This window comes from Astatotilapia calliptera, chromosome 4 (genome assembly GCF_964374335.1).
Source record: "Astatotilapia calliptera chromosome 4, fAstCal68.1, whole genome shotgun sequence".
Lineage (NCBI taxonomy): Eukaryota > Metazoa > Chordata > Actinopteri > Cichliformes > Cichlidae > Astatotilapia > Astatotilapia calliptera.
Genome location: NC_137425.1, coordinates 4,074,970 through 4,102,814, shown reverse-complemented (window position 1 = coordinate 4,102,814; position 27,845 = coordinate 4,074,970). Strand labels below are relative to the sequence as shown.

Sequence of the window (27,845 nt, the reverse complement as noted above, 5' to 3'; positions counted from 1 at the left end):
AAAAGCATTTCACCTTTAGCACAATGGAACACAACATCGCTGGTTCAATGAGACAAATTCATTTAATAAAAATAATAGTTTTACAATAAAAACACTGCAGTGTTAAAGCCTGAATACAAATATAAATTACAGTGCAGCTGTATCAGCCAGAAAAGGAGTTTAATTTAAAATATTTTCCTAAAATGACAAACAACAAAACAAATATTTTACAGTTTTTTATATGGTAATATTCAGCAAATACAAACACATCACAGATTCAGTGTCAGAAAGGTTAAAGCAGTAAAAACATCTTTATCTCTATACAAATCTGAAGTAAACTGTGGGGCGAGGTGGCATATAATGAGGAAATAAAACTGACAAGTCGTCACGGCGACGTCCGTCCCAGCGCCTGATGAGCCAGCCTCAGGTTTTCTCTCAGCTCGTCTGCCTCTCGCTCCGCTTTTGCCTGAACGATGCTCAGCTCCGTGTACATGTCCTTGTACTTCTTTGTCGCGTTCCTCTTGTCCTGTCACACCAACAAAACAAAACAAAATCTGGTTTATTTAGCCGTTTCGTCCACTCGATTCGATCGGCTCCAGGCACAGATCACCCTCAGTCCTAATTAACACACTCGAACCCTGCAAGTAAGTCACCTGTACACAGATCGTGACTACAGCTAATGTTTGGAAGCCCCGCGCTGGTAGAAGCAACATCATCTGCTTATTTAGTCTGATAGTATGAGCTGTTCAGGCTCAAGCACTCCTTCAGTTCTCAAAATCAAACACTGAGGTTTAAAAACAGATGAAACTCTGCAGCACGGACTGGTTAACTAGCAGATTACAATATTATTAGTAATATTTGTATTATTAGTGCAGCTGCTGTGAAACTGACCCTTTGAGCCGACTGCAGCTCGTCCTTCAGAGACGTGATCTCCTGCTTCAGACACTGGACCTCAGACTCCTTCACTCGCAGCGTGATCTGAAATGAAATGTGTTTTTAACCTTTGAGTCGGCTCACGAGCACATTTACATAGTTTACATATTGTACGTGTGAGCCAATCATGAAAAACCATCATTCTTTATGTGGAATCACCAGAGTGGGTGTAATTTCAGTTTTTACTGCAGTTTGTGTTGATGGAGCCAGAGGGTATCACATGCCGAAAGTTGACACCAGCTCCAGAGTAGCTTTGCATGACTCACAATTAGGGTTGCAAAATTCCCGGAATTTTCAAAGATGGAATCTTTCCATGGGAATTAACGGGAATTTATGGGAATAAACGGGAATTTATGGGAATAAAGTGGGAATTTTCAAAATTGAAGGTTGGCTCTTCTTAGGGAACTTAAATATAGTTGAGGAAAGTATATTTTAGCATAATATTGACAAAAACAAACAAATGCAATTCAAATACACTTGAATATCCATGCCATTCCTTAATCACATGTACAGAGCACAAGCTTGCTGCATGGCTATTGAGACCACCTACTGGCACTGTGCATGCCTCCATCACATGTACACATGGACCACACTTTTGAGCCTGAAGGACAAAGAGTATTAAAGGCACACATTTGAGCCTGTGGACTTAACAAGTGAGGTAAGTTTTGATGATATTATGGGAAAATATATTCATTAAATGTTTAAATTGTGAATATCACATAAAATGTATTAATCTGGTAGATAGCAATCTGATAAGATGCTAAATAAAATGCTAGCATCTGATAAGATGCTAAATAAAATGCTAGCATCTGATAAGATGCTAAATAAAATGCTAGCATCTGTTAGATGCTAAATAAAATGCTAGCATCTGTTAGATGCTAAATAAAATGCTAGCATCTGTTAGATGCTAAATAAGCCATAGCTAGTATAACATAAAGAAGATGCTAGCTTCCTCATTTGGTTGTTTTGTTTTGAAGATCATTCCAGTTGTTTAGCTAGCCTTACTATTTATATCTGTTTATTATCATATTGCAATTGTATTATTACGATCTCTTGCATTGCATTAGCATTTTTACAAGCTCTTGTTTTATTTTACAGAAAAATGCCACGTGCGCTATCTGATGTGTGGAGACATTTTACACCAGCTAATGTACAAGGGAAATCTGTATATATGTGTAAGTATTGTGATAAGACGTACGTGAAGAATGCCACAAAAATGCAGCAGCACATTGCAAAGTGCAAAAAAATTCCTCAAGGCCCAACACATGCAGCAGCCAGGAATTCCACTCAAGGGGAAAATGAATCTGTTTCAGCTGTATCAGAGTCAGATACCCACTCATCAGCTCCTGGTCCCTCTGGCATCAGAGGATTCTTTGATTTTATGGATGACACTAGCCAGAAAAACGCAGATGAGTGTTTCGCTCGTGCAATCTATGCAACTGGCTCACCCCTGATGCTGACATCCAATGTGTACTGGAAGAGATTTTTGAATGTTCTCCGACCAGCATACATTCCCCCAACCAGACATGCATTGTCTACTCATCTACTGGATGAAGAGTTCAGTCGAGTTCAAGCAAAGGTGAAACAGACCATTGACCAAGCTGACTGTATTTCAGTCATCTCTGATGGATGGTCCAATATCAGGGGACAAGGAATTATTAACTACATAATCACCACTCCTCAGCCTGTGTTCTACAAGAGTGTAGACACAAAGGAAAACAGACACACAGGCCAATACATTGCAGATGAGCTAAAAGTGATCATCAATGACCTTGGACCAGATAAGGTTTTTGCACTGGTCACTGACAATGCAGCCAACATGAAGGTTGCCTGGGCACATGTGGAGGAGACCTACCCTCATATAACTACTATTGGCTGTGCAGCCCATACACTAAACCTTCTCCTAAAAGACATAATGGCACTAAAAACAATGGACACTCTGAATAAGAGAGTGAAGCAAGTTCTGAAATATGTTAAAGGCAAACAAGTAACTTCCGCTACATTTCTGTCAAAGCAAAAGGAAAAGAACAAGAGTACTACACTGAAGCTTCCCAGCATAACGCGATGGGGTGGTGTTGTTATCATGTTTGACAGCCTTCTGGAGGGAAAGGAGTCTCTGCAAGAGATGGCCATATCCCAGTCTGTAGGCATCGACAGTGACATCAAGAAGGTCATCTTGGATGATGTGTTCTGGGAAAGAGTATCTAGCAGTCAGAAAATCCTCAAACCTATTGCAGCAGCAATAGCGAAGATAGAGGGGGATGGTGCCATCTTGTCAGATGTCCAGTGCCTTTTTGCAGAACTCAAAGAAGAAATCCAGACAATTCTGCCCACTTCCCTACTACTGAAAGCAGAGGAAACGGCTGTGGTCAAGTCATTGGAACAGCGGAGGGAGTTCTGCATGAAGCCAGTGCATGCAGCAGCATACATGCTGGACCCCAAATATGACAAGGGCATACTTTCCGGGGAAGAGATCAACGGTGCCTATGCGGTCATTACAGCCATGTCTGACCACCTGGGTCTCGATAAAGGCAAAGTTCTAGGCAGTTTGGCAAAGTATCGAACAAAGCAAGGCCTTTGGAAAGGGGATGGAATATGGCAGTCATGCCAGCACATATCTGCAGCCACCTGGTGGAAGGGACTATGTGAATCTGAGGCCCTTGCACCTGTAGCCTCCATCCTCCTCCAAATCCCACCATCATCAGCCGCCTCCGAGCGCAACTGGTCACTGTTTGGGAACACCCACACAAAGGTTCGCAACAGGCTCACAAATGTGAGAGTGGAAAAGCTGGTCGGCATTCGGGCAAACCTACGGCTCTTTGAGCCTGACACAGAGCCATCCTCAACAAAGCTGGAAAGTGACACTGAAGAGGAAGACTCAGAGTTGGATGCTGAGGAAGTGGACATGTTGTTGGATGATGATGAGGTCCAGGAAGAGTCTATTGACTGAGCAAAAATGAGAAAAGAGGATTGCTTGAAGGAAGATTTGAATGTTTAATGGGACGTTTTGGAGGATAAGTGGCATTTTTCATTTAACCTTTTGAATGGGACTTTGTGGAGATTTTTGGACAGGGGGCATTTTTGAATGAGCGGGGTTAGGGGATGGTAATATTGAACTCAACATTTCTGTTTTTATTCATCCATGAAACAAGTTATTGAAACGTGTTCTATTCTACTGTACTCACAAATAAATCTGTTTAAATATCTGTTGAAAACATTTTGCATGGAGGTTTTCTTATGATTTCTGTTTATATTTATGCTTGGAAATAATATATTCCCAGTTAGTTCTCCTAAATTCCCATTAATTTCCATAATTCCCATTATTTCCATGGACAGTTTCCAATATGGAATATTTCCAAAATTCCCAAGCTTAACTTACCATGGAAATTTACCGGAAACTTTTCGGAAATTTACCGGAAATTTTCCGCCCCTTTGCAACCCTACTCACAATTCAAAATAATCCTTATTTTTCTGATCCTGGGCCTTGGTGCAGCCTCAGGTTCATCCTCTCCCTGAGCTCCTCTTTCTTTTAAAGCCACCCTCCTTTATGCAAGCCTTCTTTTGATTGGCTGCCCCTCTATTTGGACAGCAAAATAGAGGGTGGGACTTCTTCATACTCGGTCCTTTTTAATAACTTTGAATGCTGGAAATAAAGCTGTGGCTAAAATCCTCTCGATGACCATGCAGTAGCCGAACTCACCTCCATCTCGTACACGTCCATCCCCTGACTGAGCGGCAGAGCGTCCTGTTTGGCGAGCGTGCACAGTCTGGTGATCTCTGCTGCCAGGTGGCCGCTCAGCTCCTGAACAAGTAAAAGTGAAAAACAGGAGAAACGATCAAGCTGCTTCACCTCTGACCTCAAAAACACTTTTTTAAAAGTATTTGGAGACATGTTTAAACCCCCACAGCGACAGTCGAGCTCACACCTCTGGTCTCACTGGAGTCTGTGAATATCTTTCGCCTGTTTTTTGACTCCTGCAGCTTTTATTCACAGTGAACAACAGCTCAGCTTTTTAATGTGCGTGCAAAAGATTGTAAAGCCACAAACACTCAAACAATGAATGATTTCTGACATGATCCAAGTACAAAAGTCCATGAATCTACTTAGGAACAGTAAAAACACTGAATTATCCTGATTAGTGTTTCACCAAAGTGTAAACAAAGGCTGCATAAATGGACCTAAACAGAGAACAATCGTCATGTGGAGATTTTTACAATGGCGGCCGCAGACTTAGACGCTAAATCAGAAAGCTGCAGAGGAAAATGAGAGTGATCTGAACTGTCTTTAAATTTCAGGATGTCAGAAGAAGCCGTTAACGGCCTTCATTGTGCGTCTCACCTGGTTTCTGGTCCTCAGGTCCTGGTTTTCCTGCTGGCACTGGCACAGGGCCTTCCTCTCGGCATCCAGAGCCTGGACCAGATGTCCGTTCTCCAGACACTTCAGAGAAAACTGCTGCGATAAAACCTCAAGCTCCCGCTGGCAGGAGGCCAGCTCCTCACTGCAAAGACACACACTGAGAGTCACAACCTATCCGTATTTTCTCTGTTCAGCTCTCCTGTCGGCACACCGAGGTGTTCCCAAACCAGCTGATAGACTCGATCTGTACTGGGCCTGCACCGGGTCCCAAACCCCTCACTGGCATCCTGATCACATGCCTGAAACACCTCAGCTGGCTCCTTTTGATGCAGAGGAGCAGACAAAGGTGCCAATTCTCATCACTGCTGCTTCCCACTCAACTGCAGCGGTTATGACAGGGTGCTGGTTCCCAGTCTGGATCCAGTTTCACTCATTTCCATCAGAAAATAGACTGATTTAGAAACCTGCTGGGAGTATGAGAGCCTGCTGTGATTTACATGTTCTATGTTATGTACGAGCACCTCCTACCTGCCTTCACAGAGGGCAGGTAGGATTTTTTCGGGCTCTGATTGTTGAAAAAAAATATCATGGGATTTAAAACATTTGCCAGCCAGTTCAGTTCAGGCTCTGCACCAGCACCGTGTTGGTGGGGAAAAGGTTTCCTGTGGATTCTGGCACAGAGCTGTGAGCTGCAGGTGCTTTTGTTCTCCCTGTAAAAAACATCTTTGACCACCAGAATCAACAGTCTGCTCTTTGTCCTGACGCCGGCCTGCGGTGATGATTTTTCCAGAATGACATTTTGGTTTAACTCCAGTGTTTCCCTCCTGTCTTGTAAAACCTGCTGGGATGCTCACGTACCTGTGCTGCCTGTGGACTTCCTCCAGGTTTGAGAGCCCATTGCTGTTCTCGAACTCACATCTCCTCTGCACCTCCCTTTGCAGCTCCAGGCGGTGAGCGTTTTTGATGGCTTCGATCGCTGAGAGGAAGAGGAGGAAGTCTGAATATTTGAAACTGAATCGATTTTGGGCAACACCTCATCTCTTACTGGGCGCTTTCCCTCACCTGTTGCAGTAGCAGCACTCTCCTCCTCTAATAGTCTGTCCCTGTCCACCAGGAGGCGCTCCACTTCCTGTTTGTGTCGACGCTGCAGCCCCTCAACCACCTTCAGGTGAGATTCCTCCATGCAGGCGAGTCCACGCTCGCAGGTGACCTGCAGGCACAGCGGACGCTCACACAGGTCACACACAAAGCTCGTGACAGGAAGTCAAACAAAAGTGGATGAAAGCGGCACCTACCTTCAGCTTCTCCGTCTCTTTCTCGTGCTGTAGCTGCACCAAAGTCATTTTGTCCTCGGAGACCGTCAGCTGCTCCTCCAGCTCCTCCACCTTTCTTCTCAGAGCTGAAATCAGCTCCACGTTTCCATCTGGTTCATCGCTCTCCTCTAAGCTTTCATCTGAGACCTTCTGTGGGATTTCCATCTCACCTATCAATTCCTCCTCCTCTTCTTCACTCTCCTCTGCGCCCTGAAGCTCCGCGTCCTGGAGGTAAATCTCATCAGTCTGGCAGCCTGCGTTCATCTTCGATGTGCGTCGTTGTTCAAGGTTTGACAGTTTTGCTTTGAGGTCCTCGTTCTCCTCCCGGAGTTTGGCGCATTTTGAGCAGTTGGCGTATTTAGCCCAAAGCCTGCACAATCGATGGCGGTAAAGTGCTTCGGTTGCCGCCGAGTAAATGAACGACGCTATCCAAGGATGATCTGAAGAGTGAAACTCATACAGTCTGTCTGCTGTCGGCTGGAGTTCCTCGTGCACGGCGGCGGCGCTGAGGGAGGCGGCGAGCTGGTCCAGCATAGACATTTTAATCTGTGTGACGGCTTTGAAACGCTCAAAGTCACTCAAGTCACTCATGCCGCTCTCCTCCTCCGTCTTCGTGGTTTCCAATGCTATATCGTTAGCCTCGCCCTCGCGTCTGCCCTCTCTGCCTTCCTGCGCCGCCTGCTCGGTCTGAAGCAGACGGTGGCCTATGAGCAGCATTCGTGTCTCCAGCACCATCTGTTCTGCCGCCTCGCCGACCCGCACATCTGCGGGCTCGATCAGCTTGGACGGATCCTCCTTCAGTTTCTTCAGCAGCAAACTCCAAAAAGCCTCCTCCCACTCCAGCTGGCTCACCACAGCAGGACTCCTCTCCCCCTCCTCCACCTTCGCCTCACCTCCTTCCAACGTGTCGATCGCCTCTAAAAGTCTCCCCAAAGCGCTCAGCCTTGCGACCATCCCCTCGATCACCTTCTGGGTCTTTTCCTCGGCAGAAACACTTCTGTCTCCTTTCAGCCTCTCCTTCTCTAACTCCTCATTCAGCCTCCTGATGTCAGCCTCCGCCTCCGCCGCTCGTTGGCAGGAAAGTTTCTCCGCTTCCTGCAGCTCCCTGCAGTTCAGCTCTGATTGGTCGAGCTGTCTCTCCAGCTCTGTCAGCTTGGCCTCGGTCGCTTCGAAACACCGCAGCAGGTATCCCTCCGGTTTCTCGTCCCTCTTCTTGTTTTCATCCTCTCCTACCGGGTCGCTCAGCTGCAGCAGCACCTCCGTCTCCCTCAGGGTCTCCTCCAGGGAGCTGATCAGCGTCTGGGCCTCCTGGAGCTCCTGGTTCTTCAAGTTCAGCTCCATCTCCAGATCTTCCACCCTGGTCTTCCCTTGCTGCTCCACCTCAGGGAGGTCACGGGGCTCTGAGTACCTGCTGCTGAGCTCCGCCTTCAGCCTTTCGATCTCGCGGTCTGCCTCCGTCAGCTGGTTCAGCATCTCCTGGTTGCGCTGGTTCAGAGCCTCGTTCTGGCTCGTGAGCAGCTCCACCTCCAGGGAAAGCTTCTCCAGGGTCACCTGATCAGGAGTCACCTGCTTCAGCTGGGACTCGTCTCCCTCTGCGGACTCATGGGCCCACGAGCTGAACTTATCCGCCTGTGTCTCTGAGACAGGAAACAGCTGACGGGCGTCTGTGTGCAGCTGGTCCTGGAGGTCGGCTGTCCTGTCATCGAAGCTCATTCCCTCACTCTGAGAGTGTTGGCTGTCTGATGCAGGTGACAGTAAAGGTGAGGCCGCTGTCTCAGATAATAAATCCTCCAGTTCTTGCAGCTCGCCCCCTGTATCGCAGAGCCAGATGCTGGGCAGCTGTGGTGTTGGTGAAGGTGTTTCCTGGCCGAGCTGCTCCATCATGTTCTGTCTCATGACGTTCTGCTGCTGCAGGAGCTCTCTGTACGCCTCCTTTAGGCTCTTCGTCGGGTCTTTGAGTGGCTTTTCTTTCATATCTGATGGGTAAAAATCAGCTTCAGGACTGACGGGAGAATCCAGCTGGAAAAAAAAAAAGGTCATAAAACTACAGAAACCCGACTGAAACAATCAAAGTCAGTCAAACACAACAAACATCAAACACCAAAGAGTGTCTGAGATAAAAGCTGCTTTCTCACACCTGCTGATGTTGAAATCTTTCTGTGCTGAGCTGAGCTTCCAGTTCCAGTCGTCGATGCTCCGACTCCTCCAACTGAACCTTCAGATCTTCCACCTCCAATAACACAAAGTACACAAAGAGTTAATCTACACAGCCTCACACACCCTCCATCAGGTGAGCCTTACTTTTCATTTTATACCTGTATCGAAAAGAAACAGACGAACTGATTGTATTTTCCCTGTGAGCAAACACAAAAGAATCAACTGTGTCAATTAAAGATATACTTGCAATAATATCTGCATAATTACCTGTTTTTATGGTTTAACTTACACATCAACAGACTCTGAGACAACTTATCATTTATTTCTGGTCATGCTTCTTTAAAACTGAAAGTCCACTCACCGCCTTCCTGTAGCTCTGCAGCACCTTCTCCATCTCCTCTGCATCTCTCCTGTCAGAAAACAGCGGGACCGTCCTCTCCAGTCTGAACATTGTCTTCTCCACCTGCTTCCAGCACTCCTCCATCTCCTCCTCCATTCTCTGCTGCGATTTCGGACTCAGCGCTCGGACGCTGCCGTCCTTTTCTAGCAGAGAGAAGCCCAGCATCTTCTCATACCTCCTCCTCCTCTCCTCGCGCCGCTTCCTTCGCTCCAGGTCACCCAGCTCCAGCGAGCAGGGGGATTTCTGTAGATCGGCGTCCACCGCCGGCTCGCTCTCAGGCTTGAATTCAGCCCAGTCGAAGGTCTTGTAGCGGCCTTCGCGCCGTCTTTCCGTCACGCTGCTGGCTTTGGGGTGAGGCTCGCTCTCCGAGGAGACGTCGGCCGAGGGAGAGTCCTGAGTCACGTCTGGTTTGGGGAGGACCTCAGGTGGGCTGCAGGGAATGTGCTGGCCAGGTAAACTGAGAACAGGATGATTTAAAATTTAAAAAGAATAATCAATCATTTTTATTATCATTTAAGTGCTTTTAGTACGTCAACATTTTATTTTAGCTTCACCTTATCTTTCATCTACTTTTATCTCATCTTTAAATCACCTGTAAACACTTTAAACTGCACAACCTGCACAAAACCTGTTTGATTTGATTTGATCACCTGGCCACATCAGGGGCGTTGGCCGGATGGACGTTCTTCATCAGCGCCTGGATCCAGTTCTTTCGTATCCCCGCGGTCATCGCCGAAAGCGTGAAGACGCCCTTCGGAGTCTGCGACATAAAAACATGTGACTAACCTCCATCTTTAGAGCAGAACATGAAGTGATGACATGCAGAAGCGAAGACTTACGTGGATCTGAAAGCCGTAGTTTCTTTGCACCTGGTACTCAGACACATTGTAACACTTCATTAGGTTGATCTCTCCTTCCAGATCTGAGGCCTGTGAGGAGACGAAAGAAAACGTGGTGAAGATCTGGAAATGCACAAAAACTGTTTATATTCTACTTTATGAAGCCGGGTTTAAAGTACCTCCTCGGCCGTCGAGTCCTTGTAGTATCTCAGACTGTCAGTCGACAACACAAACCAATATTTCTTCCACTAGAGGGAAGCAAAGCACATTTCACACAGGCTGGTAAGATCCTTTAAATCATCACCACAACCTGAAACAGCCAGATTTGGATTACTTTAAAATGTTTACCTGGTCATTTTCATCCAGTTTGACCATCCAGCCTTTCTTGAAGTTTAACAAGTCTGGCTGTACAGAAGATAAAAAATACAAAGTTTGAATAAAACACACAGAAAAGAGAAGAGCTGAGACTGTTTGTTGCTTCCATCATTTTTGACCAGTAGTTTACTTATGTGATCAATTTTAATACTAGACAAAGACAAACCGAGTAAATACAAAATGCAGTTTTTAAATGATTTGAAAAGCTGACTTCACACTCGGCCACACTGTCAGACCGGCTGGATCAAGAAGTCACTTAAATAAACCTGTCTGACAAAAAGCAGCTGCGATCTCTAGAAACAAAGTCACTGACATCTATCAGTCTCAAAGGGATACAAAGCCATGTCTGGGACTCCAGTGAACCACGGTGAGAGACAAAACTTGGAACAGCGGTGAACGTTCCCAGGATTGGCCGGCCTATCAAAATTATTCCAAGAGACAAAAGCATCCAGAACAACATTTAAAGGACTGCAGGTCTCACGTGGCTCAGTTAAGGTCAGAGTTCATTATTCAACATTCAGAAAGAAACTGGGCAGAAATAGCATCCATGGGAGAGTTGAAAGGAGGAAACCACTGCTGACCAAAAAGAAACAAAGGTTTGTTTTTCTTTTGCCCAAAAACGTCTGGACGACCCCCAAGACTTTTGGGAAAAATTCTGTGGACTAACGAGTTGAGTTGACTGCCGTTACGTCTGGCGTAAAGCTAACACAACATTCAGCACCAACAGCCAAACATGGTGGTGGTAGTGTGATGGTCTGGGGCTGTTTTGCTCCTTCAGGACCTGGATGACTTGCCCATCGTGCTCAAAAAACAAAAACAAAATGAAGGTTTTGGAGTTTCGTAAGACTGAGATGTTTTTTTTTTACCACAAACACTTGGTTGCACGGCTTGCCAAAAGTGGCACATTTGGGTGGCAGTTACTTCTACAGACAGGCCCAGGTAGGTTTAGATCGATTTTTAGTACTGTAGTATTTCCATTTGCAAAACTGAGGGCTGGGTAGGAGGGGGGAACTCCACACCATCTCATGTTTGAATCAGATATCAGTCTGAGCCTGACTGATCTGTAGGACTGTGTTTATTATGCCACAGGTCAGCAGAGTAGAGTTTCAGCAGTTGGAGGCATGTCACACCTGCTCCACCGACAGCTTCTCTCTGTGTGTTTGCAAACGTTTTTGGTCAAAGCGAGTTTAAACGTGCCTGAAAAGGTCAGAACAGACGACGCTTCCCCTGATGTTTCCTTACAGGTAAGAGGAGGGTCTCTACCTCAGCTTTCTGCTGGGATCAGATCAATAATCAGTATCAGGTATGAGTAAAAAGTTGTGCTTAGAGTCACTTCTGGAAACTTCGAGGCTCAAACTGCCCTCGGATCAGTGGCTCACCGTCATGGCCGTGTCTGATGTCCTGTGGTCCAGAGACCTGGCTCTTCTCTGGGGAGGGGGGGCAACGAGAGAGGACGAATCTCCACACGACTGAAGTTTCTACAGAAGGAAAAAAAAAGAAGCCCAAATTAAACTTATAAGAACTTCCCTCACAGGAAGGCTTTCACTGATGAGAAGACGTGACGCGTTTCCTCAATCAGGACGGAGGCTGTTTGCATGTGCTGCCTGCATTCCACCAACCAGAGTAACCGATAGTCTGGACGCTTGGCACAGACGTCAGCTGTGAGGATTAGGCCCGCCGCGGAGCACCACGGGGAGCCCGGCGGGCTTTTCTCCACTGCCTGTTAAACTCTCACTCGCTGAAGCGGGTCTGACCGTGGAATGCATGAAAAAGGTTTTAGAGGATAAATAATCCCCGGGACTCTGCAGCTTTAGTCTTACTTTTCAAAATGATGCTCCAAAACTCAGAGTGAGATTGCCGCACGCCTGTTATGATCAGATTTCATGCCGGCTCTAACAGCACGTATCAGACTCTGGATTACACGCATTAAGTGAAACAAGGGTCCCCTTTTTTTGTTTACTTGAGCCTCCGCTGTTCAAAAGATTCATTCTTCTTCCTTATATAACCACTTTAAAGGGGAAAAATGTCCAGTTTAATCACAACAAAACATTCTTTGTGGTTTTTTTCCTGGCATTTATATTGAAAAGTATCCAAAGCCCCGACACACGGAGGAGCGCGGCGCTCTGACTGCAGACAGAGCCGCTCCTCTGTTCCCTGAAGGCCTCCCAAAACCGAGGGGGAGGAAGTGAGGAAGAAGAAGAAGAGGCTGACTCGAGAATCTCCAGACAGGCTCTTTTGACCTTCTCATGACTAGAAAAACAAACGCACCCAAAGACACATAAATGAACGCGTGGGCCTAAATATTCTGCTGCTGCTGTATTTAAAAAGTAAATCCTCTGGAAAAGGAGAGTGTGTTTAATCAAAGATTAACCGCGGCCACTGAGACGACCATCTGTGATTTAACAATGTTTCTGCAGCAGCTCCGGCTGCTGAAAACAACGATTTACTGTGAAAGGAGAGAACAAACTAAAATAAAGAGCTGAAGGAAGCAGACTAATGTAATGCACTCACGCTGTTTACTCACTGTACACGACCAATTTAAAAAAGATCACCAGCTAATCCAACGTGTACATCTTTGAGCTGCAAGAGGAAGTCGGAGTACCTGGAGAGAGCCCAAACAGGCCTCGGGGGAACACGTGAACTTCACACAGAAGTTCTCAAACTTGAGTGTCCATGCCACCTCCCCACCGGCCCAGCGGGGTGACAAACAAACCCATCAGTCTTTTACAGCTGAGGGGAAAAGAAACTTGCCTGGAGACGGCAGTCTGAGATCTGACTGTCCGTTATAAAATCCATTCATCCATTTTTTTTACTGGTTCAGAGACACCTGTCCCAGGTGGGGTAGACCTCAGTCGGTTGGGGGGTGGGGTGGCAGTGAACCCGCTTAGAAATGTGAAGCCATGTGTGACCATTTTGGATGTGAGGATGGAGAGGAAAGTTGTCAGCTAAACTTTATGTGTACAATGCACAAACACAGACTTCTTGCAGAGTCAGCACACAAAGTGAGCCATGTTATGAGTCATAAATAAATTTAGAGGCACCAACAACACAATGACAGTTGACTTGAATTAGCAGAAACCAGTGAGCTCCAGTGCCGGTGTAACTCACTGGGTAAAGCAGGGATCTCATGTGCCGTAAGGCTAATGCCTCAGGTGGACATGAGAGGAGGGCCAGCTTTTTGGCTGAAGGTTGCTGCTCGGTCGATGGTCCCTCTGTGAAACAGCGAGTTAATCTCATGTGTGCTGCACAACACGCTGCCCACAGGCCTCTCCTGCTTCGTTTAATGGACTCTCCTTTAAATCTGCTTTTCTGGCTCATCAGGAGGAATCTGAACTACTAAACCCTCCTTTCAGAAACAGAAAATCCTGAAAACATTTCTGGATATTTACTACAGTGAGCCCAGTTTAACAGGTGATCTCGCTTTAAGTATCATCCGTGGGAATGTTTGTGTTTTGCCGTCACACAGACTCCTGCTGGGGTTTGCTCACCTCCTTAATCACCGGGGTCTAGCCCTGACACACTGACTAGCATTCACAAACAGATGTGCGCTTGGAAACCGGGAGGCGCTCATTCCTCCGAGTTTATCAGTAAATACATGACATCATGTGTTTCTTCAGCCCGTCAGCAGCACTTCAAGAGAATCGCGAAGAATCCCCGAGCGCCTCGGGTCCTCACATTTAATTGGTTTATTCCGAATCCCTGGAAAATAAAGAGGAACGGCGTCTGAACTGCTTCAGGGCATCAAAACCAGTTCTGCTCACAGTGAATCACCAGCCTCCCTCCCACCTGCCGACACATGTGCTCGCTCATGTGAAGAAAGTCATGCCCGGACACGGCCCGAACGGCTCGTCCACGCGTTTCACGCCACGCTCTCATCACCGGCTTAGACCGAATGAGCGCTCTGAAGACCTGAACGGGTCCTCGGGTTGTTTACACCCACACTGACAGACTGAAGCAAACAGCCTCAGACTGTAATTTGGGAGTTTTCCTAACTCTCCGTCTAACTCTGGGCAGCGTTTGATCAGGTCGGACCTTCGGCCTCAGAGTGACGTCTTTCATGGATAACACCTGGCTGCTGCCTGAGTCATGTTCAAACCAGTCCAACCTCGCGGCCCGTCCCGGTGCAGCCTGAGCACAGCTGGATACGACGGCTGGTCTGAATCACGGCAAACCCACGCTAGGATTAATCATTACCTGTTCACGGTTAGCCAACGACCACAGGCAGGAAGCGGGTTTTTAATTGTTGGATGCCGGCGTTGAAGGACTTAAAATTTTATTTTCTCAATCACGTTTTTATTATAAGCTCTGCGCTCCTGCACAGCCTCACCACAATAAACGATTTCACTGAGAATTTTTCTCATCTTGTTGTTTATTGTTACTCTTTTCTCACCGGGTTAAAAATAGGCCTCTTTTGTAATAATGTGAAACCAACCTCCCAGTTACACATTACATAACAACACTGTCTCTGTGTTTGTTCTTGTCTTTAGTTTTCTAATTTTTGGATGTTTCCGTCTGTCTGTGCCGTCACCAGTTCACAGCGCTCTCTGTCTGTATACTGAATATTACAGTGGCCAGCGGTCAGTACGGCTGCCCGCTCATGGCAAAAACATCATTTATTTACCAAAATTATTAAAGAACACCATCTTTTTTGTTTTTAAAGGGGCATTCCTTTAACTTTAAACATGATTCAAATGAAAAACATTCGTTTGAATTGTTAAAAAGAAAATGTGGGTTATTAAGCAGAGACCAGAGCCCAGCGGTGTTTTACAGATGAGCTGAATATGAAGCCTTCTCACACCTCACAGGAAGAAGGTTGTGGGTTTGAATCCAGTGGCTGGTTGGCTATGTGGTTTTTTTTGTGTCCACACAGGACTATGAGTGTTTCACTCTCTTACTCCTGTGATACTGACAACCTGTTCAGGTCTTCCTTCTCCAATAATAACTGGATAGACCAGGTTCTAAATATCGTCGCCCAGTTTGACAACAAAGAAAGAAAACCTCACTCAGATATTTTAACTGAATCTTTCTCTTTGCCTCCCAAAGCCAGCCAAGTTCCGCAGGAAGGCCACGAGATAAATACGTCCCATTGTCTATTAAGAAACTTGACGGTTAAACTAGTTTTAAAGAATGAGCTGTGTTTGTAAACCAGGGTTGTTATGATGCTAGATTTTCAATATCAGGAAAACCCTTGAAGTGTGATGCCATTTTCACTTCCACAGGTGAAAAGCATGGTATAAAATTAAGAGACAAATGTATTACAAACATATTAAATAACATCAATGATGACACTATCTTTAAACTGTAAACCAAACACCCCACAGGCACAGTCAGCACGGTGGTGGGGGGATGACGATTTGGGCATCTTGCAGCCTCTGAGTTGATGATGAGCTTCTCTTTATAATCAGTCAGATGTGACTCAGCAGCAAATCTACAGCAGACTGGCTGAAAAGGAAAAGAACGGAGGAGCTGCAGTGTCCCGGTCAAAGTCCAGACCTCACTCTGACTGAAATGTTGTGGTGGGAAGAAGAACAAAATGCCTCCACAGCGATGTTAAAGACTGTTATTTGAAGTTAGACCTGCTAAAGGTGACTGTACAAGCTACTGAACACTGGGATGTACTTTGTTTGTCTCAGGACTTGAGTTTTTTCCAGAGTCCTGGGAAAACTTTCTTTTTCTCATGGCTGCATAATATTGAGTACTGTTTCATAAATGCATGAACATGCAGAAACCTGCAGAAACTGAACGACACGCCCCATTAATCACTGACTTTAAAGAGGGCTTCTCACAGAAAACCTGAAACATGCTGGAAGGATTTCACTCTCCAATAAAAATATTTTCTATTAGAATTTAGAGGATATTTGAAAAAACTTTATGAAACTCAGCACGCTTGAAGATGAAGATGAAGATGGGGTAAAAGAAGCTGGACGTCGCAGATTTTTGGGCTCACAGTTTCAGACACTCACACTGACCACTCATTTAAAGAGAAAGGAAAACAGATGCAGGTTCTGTGTCACAGAAGCAGTTTTTACATCTCACCTCTCGTTTGTTGGTACGAGTCTCGCTCCTGCCCGTCCTCAACATGGATGCTCCCGTTTCCTGCTCTTTCCTGGTGGCCTCCGATCTGTTTTTGCTGGAAAACAGGAAGAGCTGATTAGATTCTCCTTCCACTCAGGTACAAGGACCTTAACGGGATCCTATACTAGTCTGTGGATGCTCTCCTGCTCACATTCATCCTCCGGGATTTCAAAAGGTCAAAAATGGCATTTTTCTATTAAATCGAGGCAAAAGTCACCAAACAGAAGAACTATAAACCCAGACTTGTGGTATTCATATAGATAAGGACACATGAGGCTGTGTCACCTTTAAAGTAAACCTGGATGAACCTGAAATGAACTGAGTGTTTCTTCTTGTCATGTCCAGCACACTGTGGGGGCTTTTTATAAGAGGCCGGTTTCTTTAACTCCTTTCTGAATGTGAGGATTTGGTGGGTTCAGACACTTCCGTGCCCTCAAACTGAGGTTCGTTCCCTGACTGGCAGGCAGACTGTCAGTGTTGAGGTCCTGAGAAACAATGCCGAGGATATCTAATTACACCAGCGTTTTGGAATTTCTGACCTTATTTGGGGGGGAGGGATAAGGATTTTGTGTTTTCGTTTCCCAAAAAGGCAACAAGAGCGAAGAGCTGACATGATTTCTCCTCACGTGACCCGTTCGCATGCTGCTGGGGCACAAACTGGGAGGGTTTCTCTTGGCTAAATATAAAAATGCAGCAGTCAGATCTCTAATGGAGGGGTAGAGCGTGAGGCTTTGATCTGCCGTTTAGCGGTGTGTGATGCCTGTTCGGCTTTATGCTGGGGGAGGCATTGGATGTCCTTTGTGCTAATTGCTTGCACATTTCTCTGCCAGTGCACTTTAAATGGCTCTGATGAGTTACCCACAGATTACACACAAACATAAATAAGAAAAGAAAAAGCTGCTTGCTCCAAAACACGAAGATTTATGTAATCATAAGATGTTTAAAATGAGCAGGAAGCAGCTTCGCTTCTAACCTCCCGTACTGCCTCTGGTTCTTGTTGTTTGCTGATGTTTGGATGTTGTTGGGTTCAGTCAGCCGGTTGTTTCTGCCGGTGTCGGAGCTTTCAGAGGCCGCCAAGTCTGAAGACCCGACCGAGCCGCCGAAGCCGGCTGAGGTCAGAGAGCCCCTGGGGTCCAGGCACAGGTAGGAGGAGGCGTTGCCTGGAGATAAAACCAACACAAAAAAGTTTCAGACTGTTAGATCATCAGAGAGCAGGAACATCAAACCACAGCTTGGTTTAAGTCCACGAAATTAGGCGTCCCTTTGCCATAAAACCTCAGCCAAGCTTTATTCACAAACCACAAATCATTTCACTCATCCCAACCTTCTCCCGCCGGCTTTTAAGGAAACACCAACACATCAGTGTTTTACCTCATTCAGCACCATTTAAAATAACAAAAATCACAGTTTTTTACCACTCTGATAAAAAGAACAATGTCAAGCTGATGCTTTATATTCAGACTTTTATCAGCTTGTCATCACTGCATCAGTTCAACAGTGCGATAAGCCATAAATCACAGGGTGAAAGGAAAATCACTGCCCCTTAAAATCAGCAGATTTTCACTCTACAGTAACTGTGTAGTGTACCTTCACACTACACAAACAGTCTGAGTTACAGGCCCTCAAATACACAAATCTGTCACTTTCTTCTCTTTAACTTTTTCAGCTGCTTTCGACTTCCTACAGTTTCTGCTACACATTCAACCCACTTCCACCCCAGCTCCACCTTTTCTTGCAGTTTCTGTAATAATTTGTGTCACATAGGCAGCTCTGCATATGGAAATAACCTTCCTTTGGCTGCGTCTGAATGAAATTTTTTTTTTTTTTCGCGATGAGCAAATGAATTAAGCAGAAAGTTAAATCCGATCATTCTGTGTCTATTTTTAATGACTTTAAAGCAGCTTCTCTTGGGAAAAACACGCAGAAAAAGTCATGCAGATGGTTCAGGTGTTTTCGCTTCCTCCCCATTGTGGAGAGGATAATCCCACATTTAGAGTTAATGCTGTAAAGTTGCTATGGTAGCATCAACAGAGAAGTACTCTGTTTACTGTATGACAGCCTATTAATCATTTTGTTTTGGCTGCTACGATACAAAGAGACCATTAACACTGACAACACTGTGAAAGCGCAAAAATAAAAGCAAAGCCCGACTAAAGAAGCAGAAAAGACAGATTTCAAAGATTTCCCGTCGAGTTTAAGTCAGTAAATTTTCTCTAATGTGCAGGTCTTAATTTAAGTATTCGACTTAGGAAGCTTTGTGGGGATATATGTTACCCATGCAGTGTTGGAAGGGTTATCAGGCCCTTTGTAAAGATCCATAATTCGACAGTGAGAAAGAGTCACGGGTGGAAAATATTCAAGACACTTTGCAGTTTTTCCCAGGAGTGGACGTCCCAGCAAATTCACCCCAAGGTCAGGTAATACTCAGGGAAACTGTAAAAGACCCAAGAGCTCCATCTCAGACTCTGCAGGCCTCTGTCAGCATGTTAAAGGTTAAAGTTCATAACAGTCCAACTAGAAAACGACTGAACAGGTGCGGCGTGTTTGGAAGTGTTGCCAGGAGAAAACCGCGGCAGCATGGTTTAGTTGGCAAAGCTGCATCGACTTCTAGAACAACGTGCCGTGGACAAGCGAGGCCAATGTGGAGATGTTTGGCCACGGGACCTGGGCCCCTTGCAGTCACTGACTCAATCACGAACTCCTGTGTAAACCAAAGTATTCTAAAGTCAAGCGTGAGGCGTTCTGTATGGCAGCTAAAGCTTGGAGCAAATGAAACAGGACAATGATCCTCAGCACAGCAGCAAATCTCCAACCTGACTGAAGAGCTAAAGAGCTGTGCATAAATTAAGGACTGCAAACTTCCATAAACTGAAGCCACACTGCAAACAAGACTGGACCAAAGTTCACGTTTTCTGCCGATACTGATAAAGTCGTACAGAAAACGATTGTTTTGTTGCTGGTAAAGGTGGTTCTACAGGCCGCCAAAAAACCAGGCGCACTTTTTTCACAGGACTGCACATTCACCAAACGTTTAAACATTTTATTAAAGACAAAAGAAAATCCACTCTGTAAAAAACTAAAAAAAACTTTGACATGTCAACAATATGAAACAACAAGTCTGAACTCGGGTTTATCGGATTTCTGTTTGCCTAGTCTGGAAACAAAGAAAGCATCAGCATGTACTGATTAGTGTACTTCTTGAACATTTATTGACAGGCAAAACAATCGAGCCACAAGCCGTCATCATCATAACTGATATCTGTTCAGTGCAAAGGTAGAAGACTCCCTTTTAAGCTGATTTAAGAATAAGTGGATCCATTGTGATTTTACGGTTGCCGCTAACCCTTATTTGTAGCAATAAGTCTGCCGACTATTTATTTAATTATTCCCTGAACCTGCACAACTAACGGTCAAGTTTTACGATCTTTTATTTTTGTCTAAAAATGGTTGAGAGCATCTGTAGAGCCATTTAAAAAGTATTTGTTTCTGAAAACGCAGAGCTTTTAAACTTGAAGGTCAAAGAATCAACTGACTGAAATCTCAGCTGATGTGTTTGTTTCAGTAAACATTAGAAATCTCCAAATGTTGAAAACATAATGAAATGGGATAAATGTGCAAAAGAAATTAAAAAACTGGATGAGTTCCCCAGAGGAGAGCCTGTTAAGCAGGGGAATCCTGACAGAGGGAGCTTTGTGTTTAGCCTCCATCTCTCTAATGAAGCAGCCTGTAGTCAGAGTCAGCAGGAGTTAATCCAGAACTTCATTATGGGACCTTTCCAGACTATGCAACAAGCCTGATGCCAGATGGGCACTCGTGTCCATTTTGTCGCAGCCTGAAGCTCCAGCAGGGAAAAATACCTGCCCTGTGCCGAACATCAAGCCCATTAGGACTTGTTTAAGAGGCCTTGGAGGGCTCATGTCTGCCGTTTGGCTTTTATGATGCCTGAAGGTCAGAGGCTCAGGATTTCCTGCACATCTCTCCAAGTAACTCCACTTCCTGTTAAAACAGAAACTCATCCAGCCCGTTCCCCCGACTGCCCGCGAGTGAGCGCTCAGCCGGTACGCCTGGTTAGAGGAGGGTTAAACGAAACGGACAAATAAAAATCTGCGAGTGTGCGAACATCTGCAGGACGTTAGGATGGTGCGAGAGGACAGGAAACGGCTGTGATTGGCTGATAGACATGAAAGCCTGTGTGTGTGTTTGTATGGTTTCCTCCGCTGCACCTGCAGGGGTCCGCTCAGGGCCCAGATGCTCGGTGTCCGTGACAGTCCAGATGGGAGTCACATCTGGCCCCCCGTCCCGCTGGTCTTCCTGCCACTGGCCGGGCTCTGGGCGGTCCCTCCCCGAGGATGGAAAACTCGGATCGGTTGCTACCATTTTTGCTGGACTGGGCTCCTGAAGTTTGTTAGAGAGACAAAGAAAATTCACACTTTTAACATTAAATTAATACAGGTACAATAATGTGGCTGTAAATTAACAGTTCATTCATGTTTGAAAACAGATTCTGTACAATAACAGACACTTTAAACATTCTCATATGCTTCATTCTGCTCTAAACACTAATTTTTTAGACACTGTTTTCTACTCTTGTCACTGTGTCTCTGTGATGTCATGGAGGGGGGATATGCCTAATTTCTGACCACAGATCCACAAACTACCTGCTGTTTAGGAGGGGCAGCCAATCGGAGGAAAGCTGGCTTAAATGGGGAGGAGCTAAAACACATTATTTCAGAGTATTTTCAAACAGAGGATGAACTGAGGGGCTGCACTGAGGCTAAGAGTCAGATAAATAAGGATTATTTTGATCTGTGAATCATGCAAAGCTGGTTTACGGTTACATATTTTAGAAAGTCACCATGAACTCCTCTGATTTCACTCAGAGTTCTCTAAACTCTTTTCTTCTGTCTTCATTTGGAAATGAAGTTGAAACTTTCAAAGGCATCAGAAAGTTTCTTCCTTGGTGTTTCTTTCAGGTTTTCACTGAGGAAGTATCGTCTAAACGTCTCCTGACAGGTGATTATTTACTGGCACATTTGTGGTTTTCATCTTAATAAGACCAGTCTTGATTCTTTGGTATAAACTTGTCTGAAATAAGTCTCATAATCAGCATGCGTGAACACAAAAACTGGACACTTTAACACATGAGCACAATACCTGGTTGGCCACAGGCTCAACTTTGCGTTTCTTCTTCTGATTCTGTTTGTGAGTTCGCAGATAAACTGCCAGCTGCTCACTCCACCTGGAGACAAAACATGACACAATGCCATCAGGACGCCTCTAAATGTAATTCTTTTCAAAATAAAAGCCTCCAAGTAGGTATAGAAAGCTACCAGGATGACAAGAGGTATGTGAGAGTTTCTAAATGTGAAGCCCTATTTAGATCAGAGTTGTCACGCTCATTTGATCTTGAGGAATGAAACTGAGCTTTCTCTCATTGTAATAAAGTTTAACTACACATTTCATCTTAATATAATAATAAGCAGAGTAATTTCAAAAATCTATTTCAGTTTTTGTACATGATAAAAAATCCTTTTGCAGTAAATGAAAGAAATATGTCAGCATGTCTCTTGACTTAAATTGTCAAAAAAACAAACCTACTGATAAAAATGGAAAAAACAGTAACTTATTAAATGTATGAAAAAGCCGTTAAATGTCCGGGTGGCCTTCCATAGCCATCCAGGGGGCCAGACTGTAGATTTTACTGGGATGATTTTGGTCCCTGAGTCTTATGTTTGACATAAAACAAGACCTGAGTTAGACGAATTTATCAAAATGCACTTATATGTCCAGTTTTCAAAACAAAAGACTGTAGTTAGATACAGGAAGCAATGAAGATGCTTCAAGGCTGTCAGAATTTCAGAATAAAGGCCCTTAGTTAGTCATAGTAAATTACCGCTGGCCTTTAACATGCCAACTTTTCAAAATAAAGGCTTTTTTTTTCAACTTATGTTTTCAAGAAAGCTTCTCCCTTTTTGCTCATTTGTGCCCACACATGTCAGCAATCTCTTTTTTTAACGCTTCTCTGAGGTTTTTATACCGACCCATTAATGATGTCTTTATTGTCACCACGGATGAATACTTCCTGCTCTGGGGTGACGATGCAGAGGGCGTTCTTCTGGCCCGTCCTGGGCTCTGCATCGAAGATGTCTGTGCAAACGTTCACGTTCACCGTCCCCTGTGGCAAAGTGCTGGGCTGCAGGAGAATCAGAACATCCAAATTATTCCTCCAGGGGTCACAGAGCGAGTTAAGACGTCATGTTTACTAAAACTTCAGATTATGGCCGCTAAACAGAAAGCAGTTTGTGGTGTGAAGTGTGGAATGAAAGGGAACGGGATTTAAGGGGATGACAGAGAAACAGAGAGGGGGGATGTGTGCATTAAAGGACGGGCTAAGCCCACATCATCTGCTGTGGTTGTGTGCACAACATCTGGCTTAAAGATGCCTTCTGGATCCCAACAAAACATACAGTAGATGCAGATGCATGCACAGGCTGGGGCTTACTGTACACTCCGTGTTATGTTTTATGTTTGCATTTGTTTGTAATTTTAGTATCTGTGCTGTTTCTCACCAGCTCATCCAGAGCGAAGCTCAGGCTGCCGTCCTCGTACAGGATAAAGAAGCGCCGCTGCCATCTCTGACGATGAAGGACAGGAAACTAAAATCACCACAGGATCACACTAATGCCACACTCGTGTGTTTTTTAAAAAGTTGACCTACCCTTGACCTCTGCATCGGGTTGTTAAAATCTGTCCCCTCTGGAGCCAAACACAGCCAGCCTGCATAGATGGGTTTGGCCTGGAAGGGCACAGGACAGTGATGTCATATATTAGTCAGTGTTTTGAACTGTGTGGATTTGATGCCTGTTGTTATTGTTGTGGGATTTGAACCTGTAGTCTGACAACAGAAACATGTACAAACCCGCCAAAAACACCTTCTGTTACGTCGTGGATCTGTGGGCTCTTTGTTTTTCCTCTTTCAATATTCACATGTTTGTTTGTTTGTTTTTTAATTTAGAAATATAAAGCGTCTCAGCAGGTTTAAACTTTTTTTCTGAGTGACAGTACATCAGTGATCCAGCACTTTGTAGAACCACCTTTAGCAGCAATAACCTGATGCATGGGTAGCCACAAAACTATATCACAATATTTCAAGAAAATGTGTAATAATGATATTTATGAACATTGAAGAAAACACTGGCAGCGCTCAGTGGTACCCCTCAGCCTCCTGATAGATACACTTATGGGATTAATTTGAAACTCCTACGTCGCTTCGTTCTTGAGTTATCACATTCAGAAACTTGGGTTTCCACTTTACCCACCTGCCCGCCCTGCCGGCAGCGTGGCGGCAATATCAGCCTTTTACATCTGACAGATAAAAAGTACCTAACAGTGTTTTATCGGAGACTGCAGCTCACAGGCAGCAGAGCAAAACAAAGGGCATTTTCAGTCCATGTTCTCTGATGAGACAGAATAACTCATTCAGCAGTACTGTAGTGCAATAACAGTGCCACAGCATAAGTCAGATGTAAGCACATAAATAGCCTGGGATGTGTTTCCCCTGGTAATTTTCAGTAAAAGTACAGAATAACTTATTCAGACTTTAGTTTAAATTTACAAAAACAACCTTGTAACTCTTCAGGAGCTGCACAAAACCCTCATAAAAAAACAGAATCACACATATCTCAGACTTGCATGGTTGTGGGGGACGTCTGGCCCACTCGTCTTTACGATGTCACTTCAGTTCATTAAGGTTTGCAGCACTGCTTTACGTTCAGCTGTCTGCAGGTCCGACCACAGAGTCTCAGTCAGTTTGAGGTCTGGACTTTGAGTTATTCCACCACCTTGAGTCTTTTCTTTATCAGCTGGTGTGTTTTGGATTATTCTCCTGCTCAATCACCCAGATTGCCTCACATCTGACTCTAGAACACGTTGGTATGAGGAGTTCACAGTCTACTGAATGAACACAAGGTGCCCGAATCTTCATCCTTCCACCACTGTGCTGACAGTTGGTATGAGGCATTGATATGTTGATATGATAAGTCTGGTTGCGTGCATTGTGGTCAAACATCTCCTCTTTACTCTCATCAGTCTAAAAACATTGTTCCAGAAAGCTTTGCAAACATAAGCCCTACAGATATTTTCATTTATCCTGGACCTCTTCCAAACCATCCACACTTGTTCAGTCTCTTTCTAATTTTACACTCATAAACTTGAACATTTATCCTGCTAGCTGAGGCCTGTAGAGACTGAGACTGAGTTCTTGGGTCTGAGCATTGATCAGTAGCACCTGGGTGGTGTTTGCCCTCTAAGTGAGGTTGTACTTAGTTTTCACTTTTAACTCATGCCATGCTTTACACATTCGCCTAACAAACAAAAGATCCCTGGTTTTGATTCCATGGGGAGACGCAAATCCCCTTAGGATTCAGTCAGGAAGGACATCTGGCCAAAAGAAAAAAAAATCTGCTGTATCAAACATGGTGAGCTACCCGCTGTGGTGACCCAAAAGTATTAAATAAACATATTTATATTCTTTGTGCTTCTTCCTGTCTCAGACACTTGGGTTCTTTTGTTTTCAAAGTCATTTTAAACATTAAAACGCTGGGGAAAAGTGCCACAATTACAGCAAAACAAGGTGGTTTTCTCTGAGCCTGCAACGTCACTGGTGTTTGCAGGTTTGATGAACGGTGTTGAAATTACAGGGCCCGGCAAAAGCAGGCGGGAGGGGGGACACAAAGTGATGGCATATTTGAACAATGTGAGGCATGTAGGAAGCTGTCACTATCACCTCCTTACATCACCTCGCCTTCATAAGCGTGTTTTCAGTCCTGACATGTTTTGCTCAGCACTAAGTACACAGGGCTGAAGCACGCCTGGTAAAAAGATGATGTAATTTATTTTTTCCTCAGGCTTTTGTTTGACAGATTGATGCATTTAAAAAATTTACAAGTAACAGAAAACCAATGAATTCCCAGTCGTTCCTTCATAAACAGAATTAAATCTTTTATTCCATTAGATTTGCTTAGTAACTATTTATAAGTACTGATCCCAAAATACAAAGCAACAACCCTAACAGCACACCTTTAACTGGAATAACAGTTAACAGAATTAACAGTAAACACTATCTATGCATTGATGCATCAGTCTTAATCACATCATGTAATTTAATCAGAGTTCATTTACATATTCGGGTTTCCAAAGACTGCTACTCTGCAGAACAATGGGATAAGGGACTGCAGGGAGGTTAGTGTAGTGGGGCTGGGTGGTGAAATCACAGAATTAGTCATGACTTTTAATCTATTCTGGGTGCAGAGTTTCAATTTTTGTTTCTCCCTTGTCCTAGGAAACTCATTACCCAGCCATATTTTTGCATAGCTGTGGAAGCATTTTTCACATAATAAAACAAACCCCGATCCCTTACCACCTACCTTAGTTATTCATTTGGACACAGCTCCTAACATTGATGAAATGGTTTAAAAATGAACTAAAAACTTAAAGTCAACATTTCTTTTTAAGTTTTTTACATTTGTAATATTTTAGGCTATATAAAATTATACCATATAATCTAAAAGTAAAGAAATATTTAAAAAAAATCATGTTAAAATAAATAAATAAATAAATAAATAAAGAGAATATGTTACATAGTAAATCTAGAAATCCATTAATTAAAAACGTAATAAAAAATAAACCGTTGGTTTGGTAAAATAAAGATTAAATAACTTTAAAAGTCTGATTTTTATGCCGAAGACCACGGAAAATAAGTTTTATTTATAGTTTATAGTTTTATGTGGACCTTGTGGCCCTTTCGACTTGAAGGGAGGCTGATGTGGGACTTTTATATATTCTGGGAGACATGGGACACTTTGAATATATAGACTTCCTGACAAGAACATTTCAGAGATAAAATAAAACAAAATATGACCTTTTCTGATTCTTTTACTGATCAACCAAAATGAAATCTTAAAGTTAGCATCTTCATATTTAATATTTGCATGTTTTTAGACTAAAGCTGGCGGTTTAATGATAACATTTTTTATCCAGAAAGCTCACTAATCCAAACAAAAGTGGCTAAACGTTATGACAGGAGCACCTGAGGTGATCGTGAACTCACCTGCTCCAGGTCGTGGTCGTTGAGCAGATGGAGCTCGCGCGACTTGAAGCAGTTCTGACATTTGCTCTTATTAAAAATATTCGCCTGGAACTTGCTGCAGGGAGTCGCCGCCGCCTTTTCCCCGGACATGTTTCGGTGAGCGCCGCTTCTCCTCCGCGGGGACAGATCCAGACACGGCCCGCTCTCCTCCTCCTCTTCTCGTCTCCCAGTTTAGTAAAGCGGTTTCTCCTCGAACAACATCTGTCACACTGAGCCGCGCGCTCCTGTCGTCATGGCCTCTGACGTGATACCGCCACTCCGCTTCCGATCGAAACCTTCAAAATAAAGCTGGTTTTTAACGGTTTGTTTTAGCTTTAAGATAAAACACACTGCTAAAAAAAAACACATACAGCTATTACACATCCATTAAACCGTAATGTTTTATAAAAAAAAAGAGAAAGGTAGAGTTTACAGCGTCATCTACTTCTCTCACAGCGGCTTAAGTAAGACCTGCGCTCAACTTCCGGCTTACACCTACAAAGTAAAATCGATTATTAATGGAGTTTCCTTCCTTAATTCTTAATTTACATTTACAGAAATGAATATTAATTAACTAATAATGATTGATTAATAATTAATTATGTTTAAAACAACATATATTTGAGCAAAGTTGAGGATAAAGTTTGAAAAAAACAAAGCGGCGAAATCACCTCATCTTCCGGTCACACCTACAAAATAAAACTCATTATTATAGTTTTTTTTTTTTACCATTTTGTTTTTCAAAATACTTCACTCCAAACACACACACACACACACACACACACACACACACACACACACACACACACACACACACACACCTGACTAATAAAGTTAATTTAAAAAGTAAATAAAAATATTAATTCTTAAATAAAATAAGTGAAATCTGACTTTGTACCAAAATATTACACCTGGACAGAACCTACAAAGTTATTGTTTCCTTATAAATGAGACACATACTCTAAAGAAATACATCAGAAATACATAATATCAGAAATAATAAACTGCTGTTTTCATGGCATTTCAACAAAAGTACAACATACAAAATATTTTTTTTCTTAATGTCCCCGAAACAGCTTCTTGTTTATAAAATTACCAGAAGATCCAGTATGCTAATAATAACAAAATCAGTTTTAAATCATATTCATGTGGGAGGTTCCGATATTACATAGAACTCTGATGAAGATGAAAAAAACAAACATATAAAATAAAAAAAATAAAAATTGTTTTTATTTATTTCTCCAATTGTGAAATTTTGCTGAAACAATAAAGATTTAAAACATAGCACATT

General features: G+C 43.8%; 2 protein-coding genes across 4 annotated transcripts; one reads left to right on the top strand and one right to left on the bottom strand.

Moving 5' to 3' along the window:
* Nucleotides 1-43: 43 nt before the first annotated feature.
* Nucleotides 44-26,917, bottom strand: LOC113020254 (uncharacterized). Of its 3 annotated transcripts, XM_026164049.2 has the most exons (23): nucleotides 26,537-26,917; nucleotides 23,147-23,224; nucleotides 22,998-23,063; nucleotides 22,470-22,621; nucleotides 21,583-21,667; nucleotides 20,652-20,823; nucleotides 17,402-17,588; nucleotides 16,390-16,483; nucleotides 11,733-11,831; nucleotides 10,327-10,383; nucleotides 10,158-10,226; nucleotides 9,979-10,068; nucleotides 9,790-9,899; nucleotides 9,101-9,596; nucleotides 8,898-8,936; nucleotides 8,720-8,812; nucleotides 6,565-8,601; nucleotides 6,332-6,479; nucleotides 6,128-6,245; nucleotides 5,252-5,411; nucleotides 4,613-4,714; nucleotides 871-957; nucleotides 44-505 (listed from the first exon to the last, which is right to left on the bottom strand). In XM_026164049.2, exons 1-23 carry the CDS (start codon nucleotides 26,663-26,665, stop codon nucleotides 365-367), a joined length of 4,809 nt encoding a protein of 1,602 aa, XP_026019834.2. In that variant the 5' UTR covers nucleotides 26,666-26,917; the 3' UTR covers nucleotides 44-364. The 3 variants fall into 3 exon arrangements, with proteins under 3 accessions (XP_026019834.2, XP_026019836.2, XP_026019835.2); XM_026164051.2 differs by lacking the exon at nucleotides 11,733-11,831 and having other exon boundaries at nucleotides 26,537-26,916; XM_026164050.2 differs by lacking the exon at nucleotides 8,898-8,936 and having other exon boundaries at nucleotides 26,537-26,914.
* On the top strand, nucleotides 1,262-4,362 carry LOC113020255 (uncharacterized). The gene is made up of 2 exons (XM_026164052.2): nucleotides 1,262-1,570; nucleotides 2,011-4,362. The coding sequence occupies exon 2, from the start codon at nucleotides 2,015-2,017 to the stop codon at nucleotides 3,860-3,862; it is 1,848 nt and encodes a 615-aa protein (XP_026019837.2). The 5' UTR covers nucleotides 1,262-1,570; nucleotides 2,011-2,014; the 3' UTR covers nucleotides 3,863-4,362.
* Nucleotides 26,918-27,845: the final 928 nt, after the last annotated feature.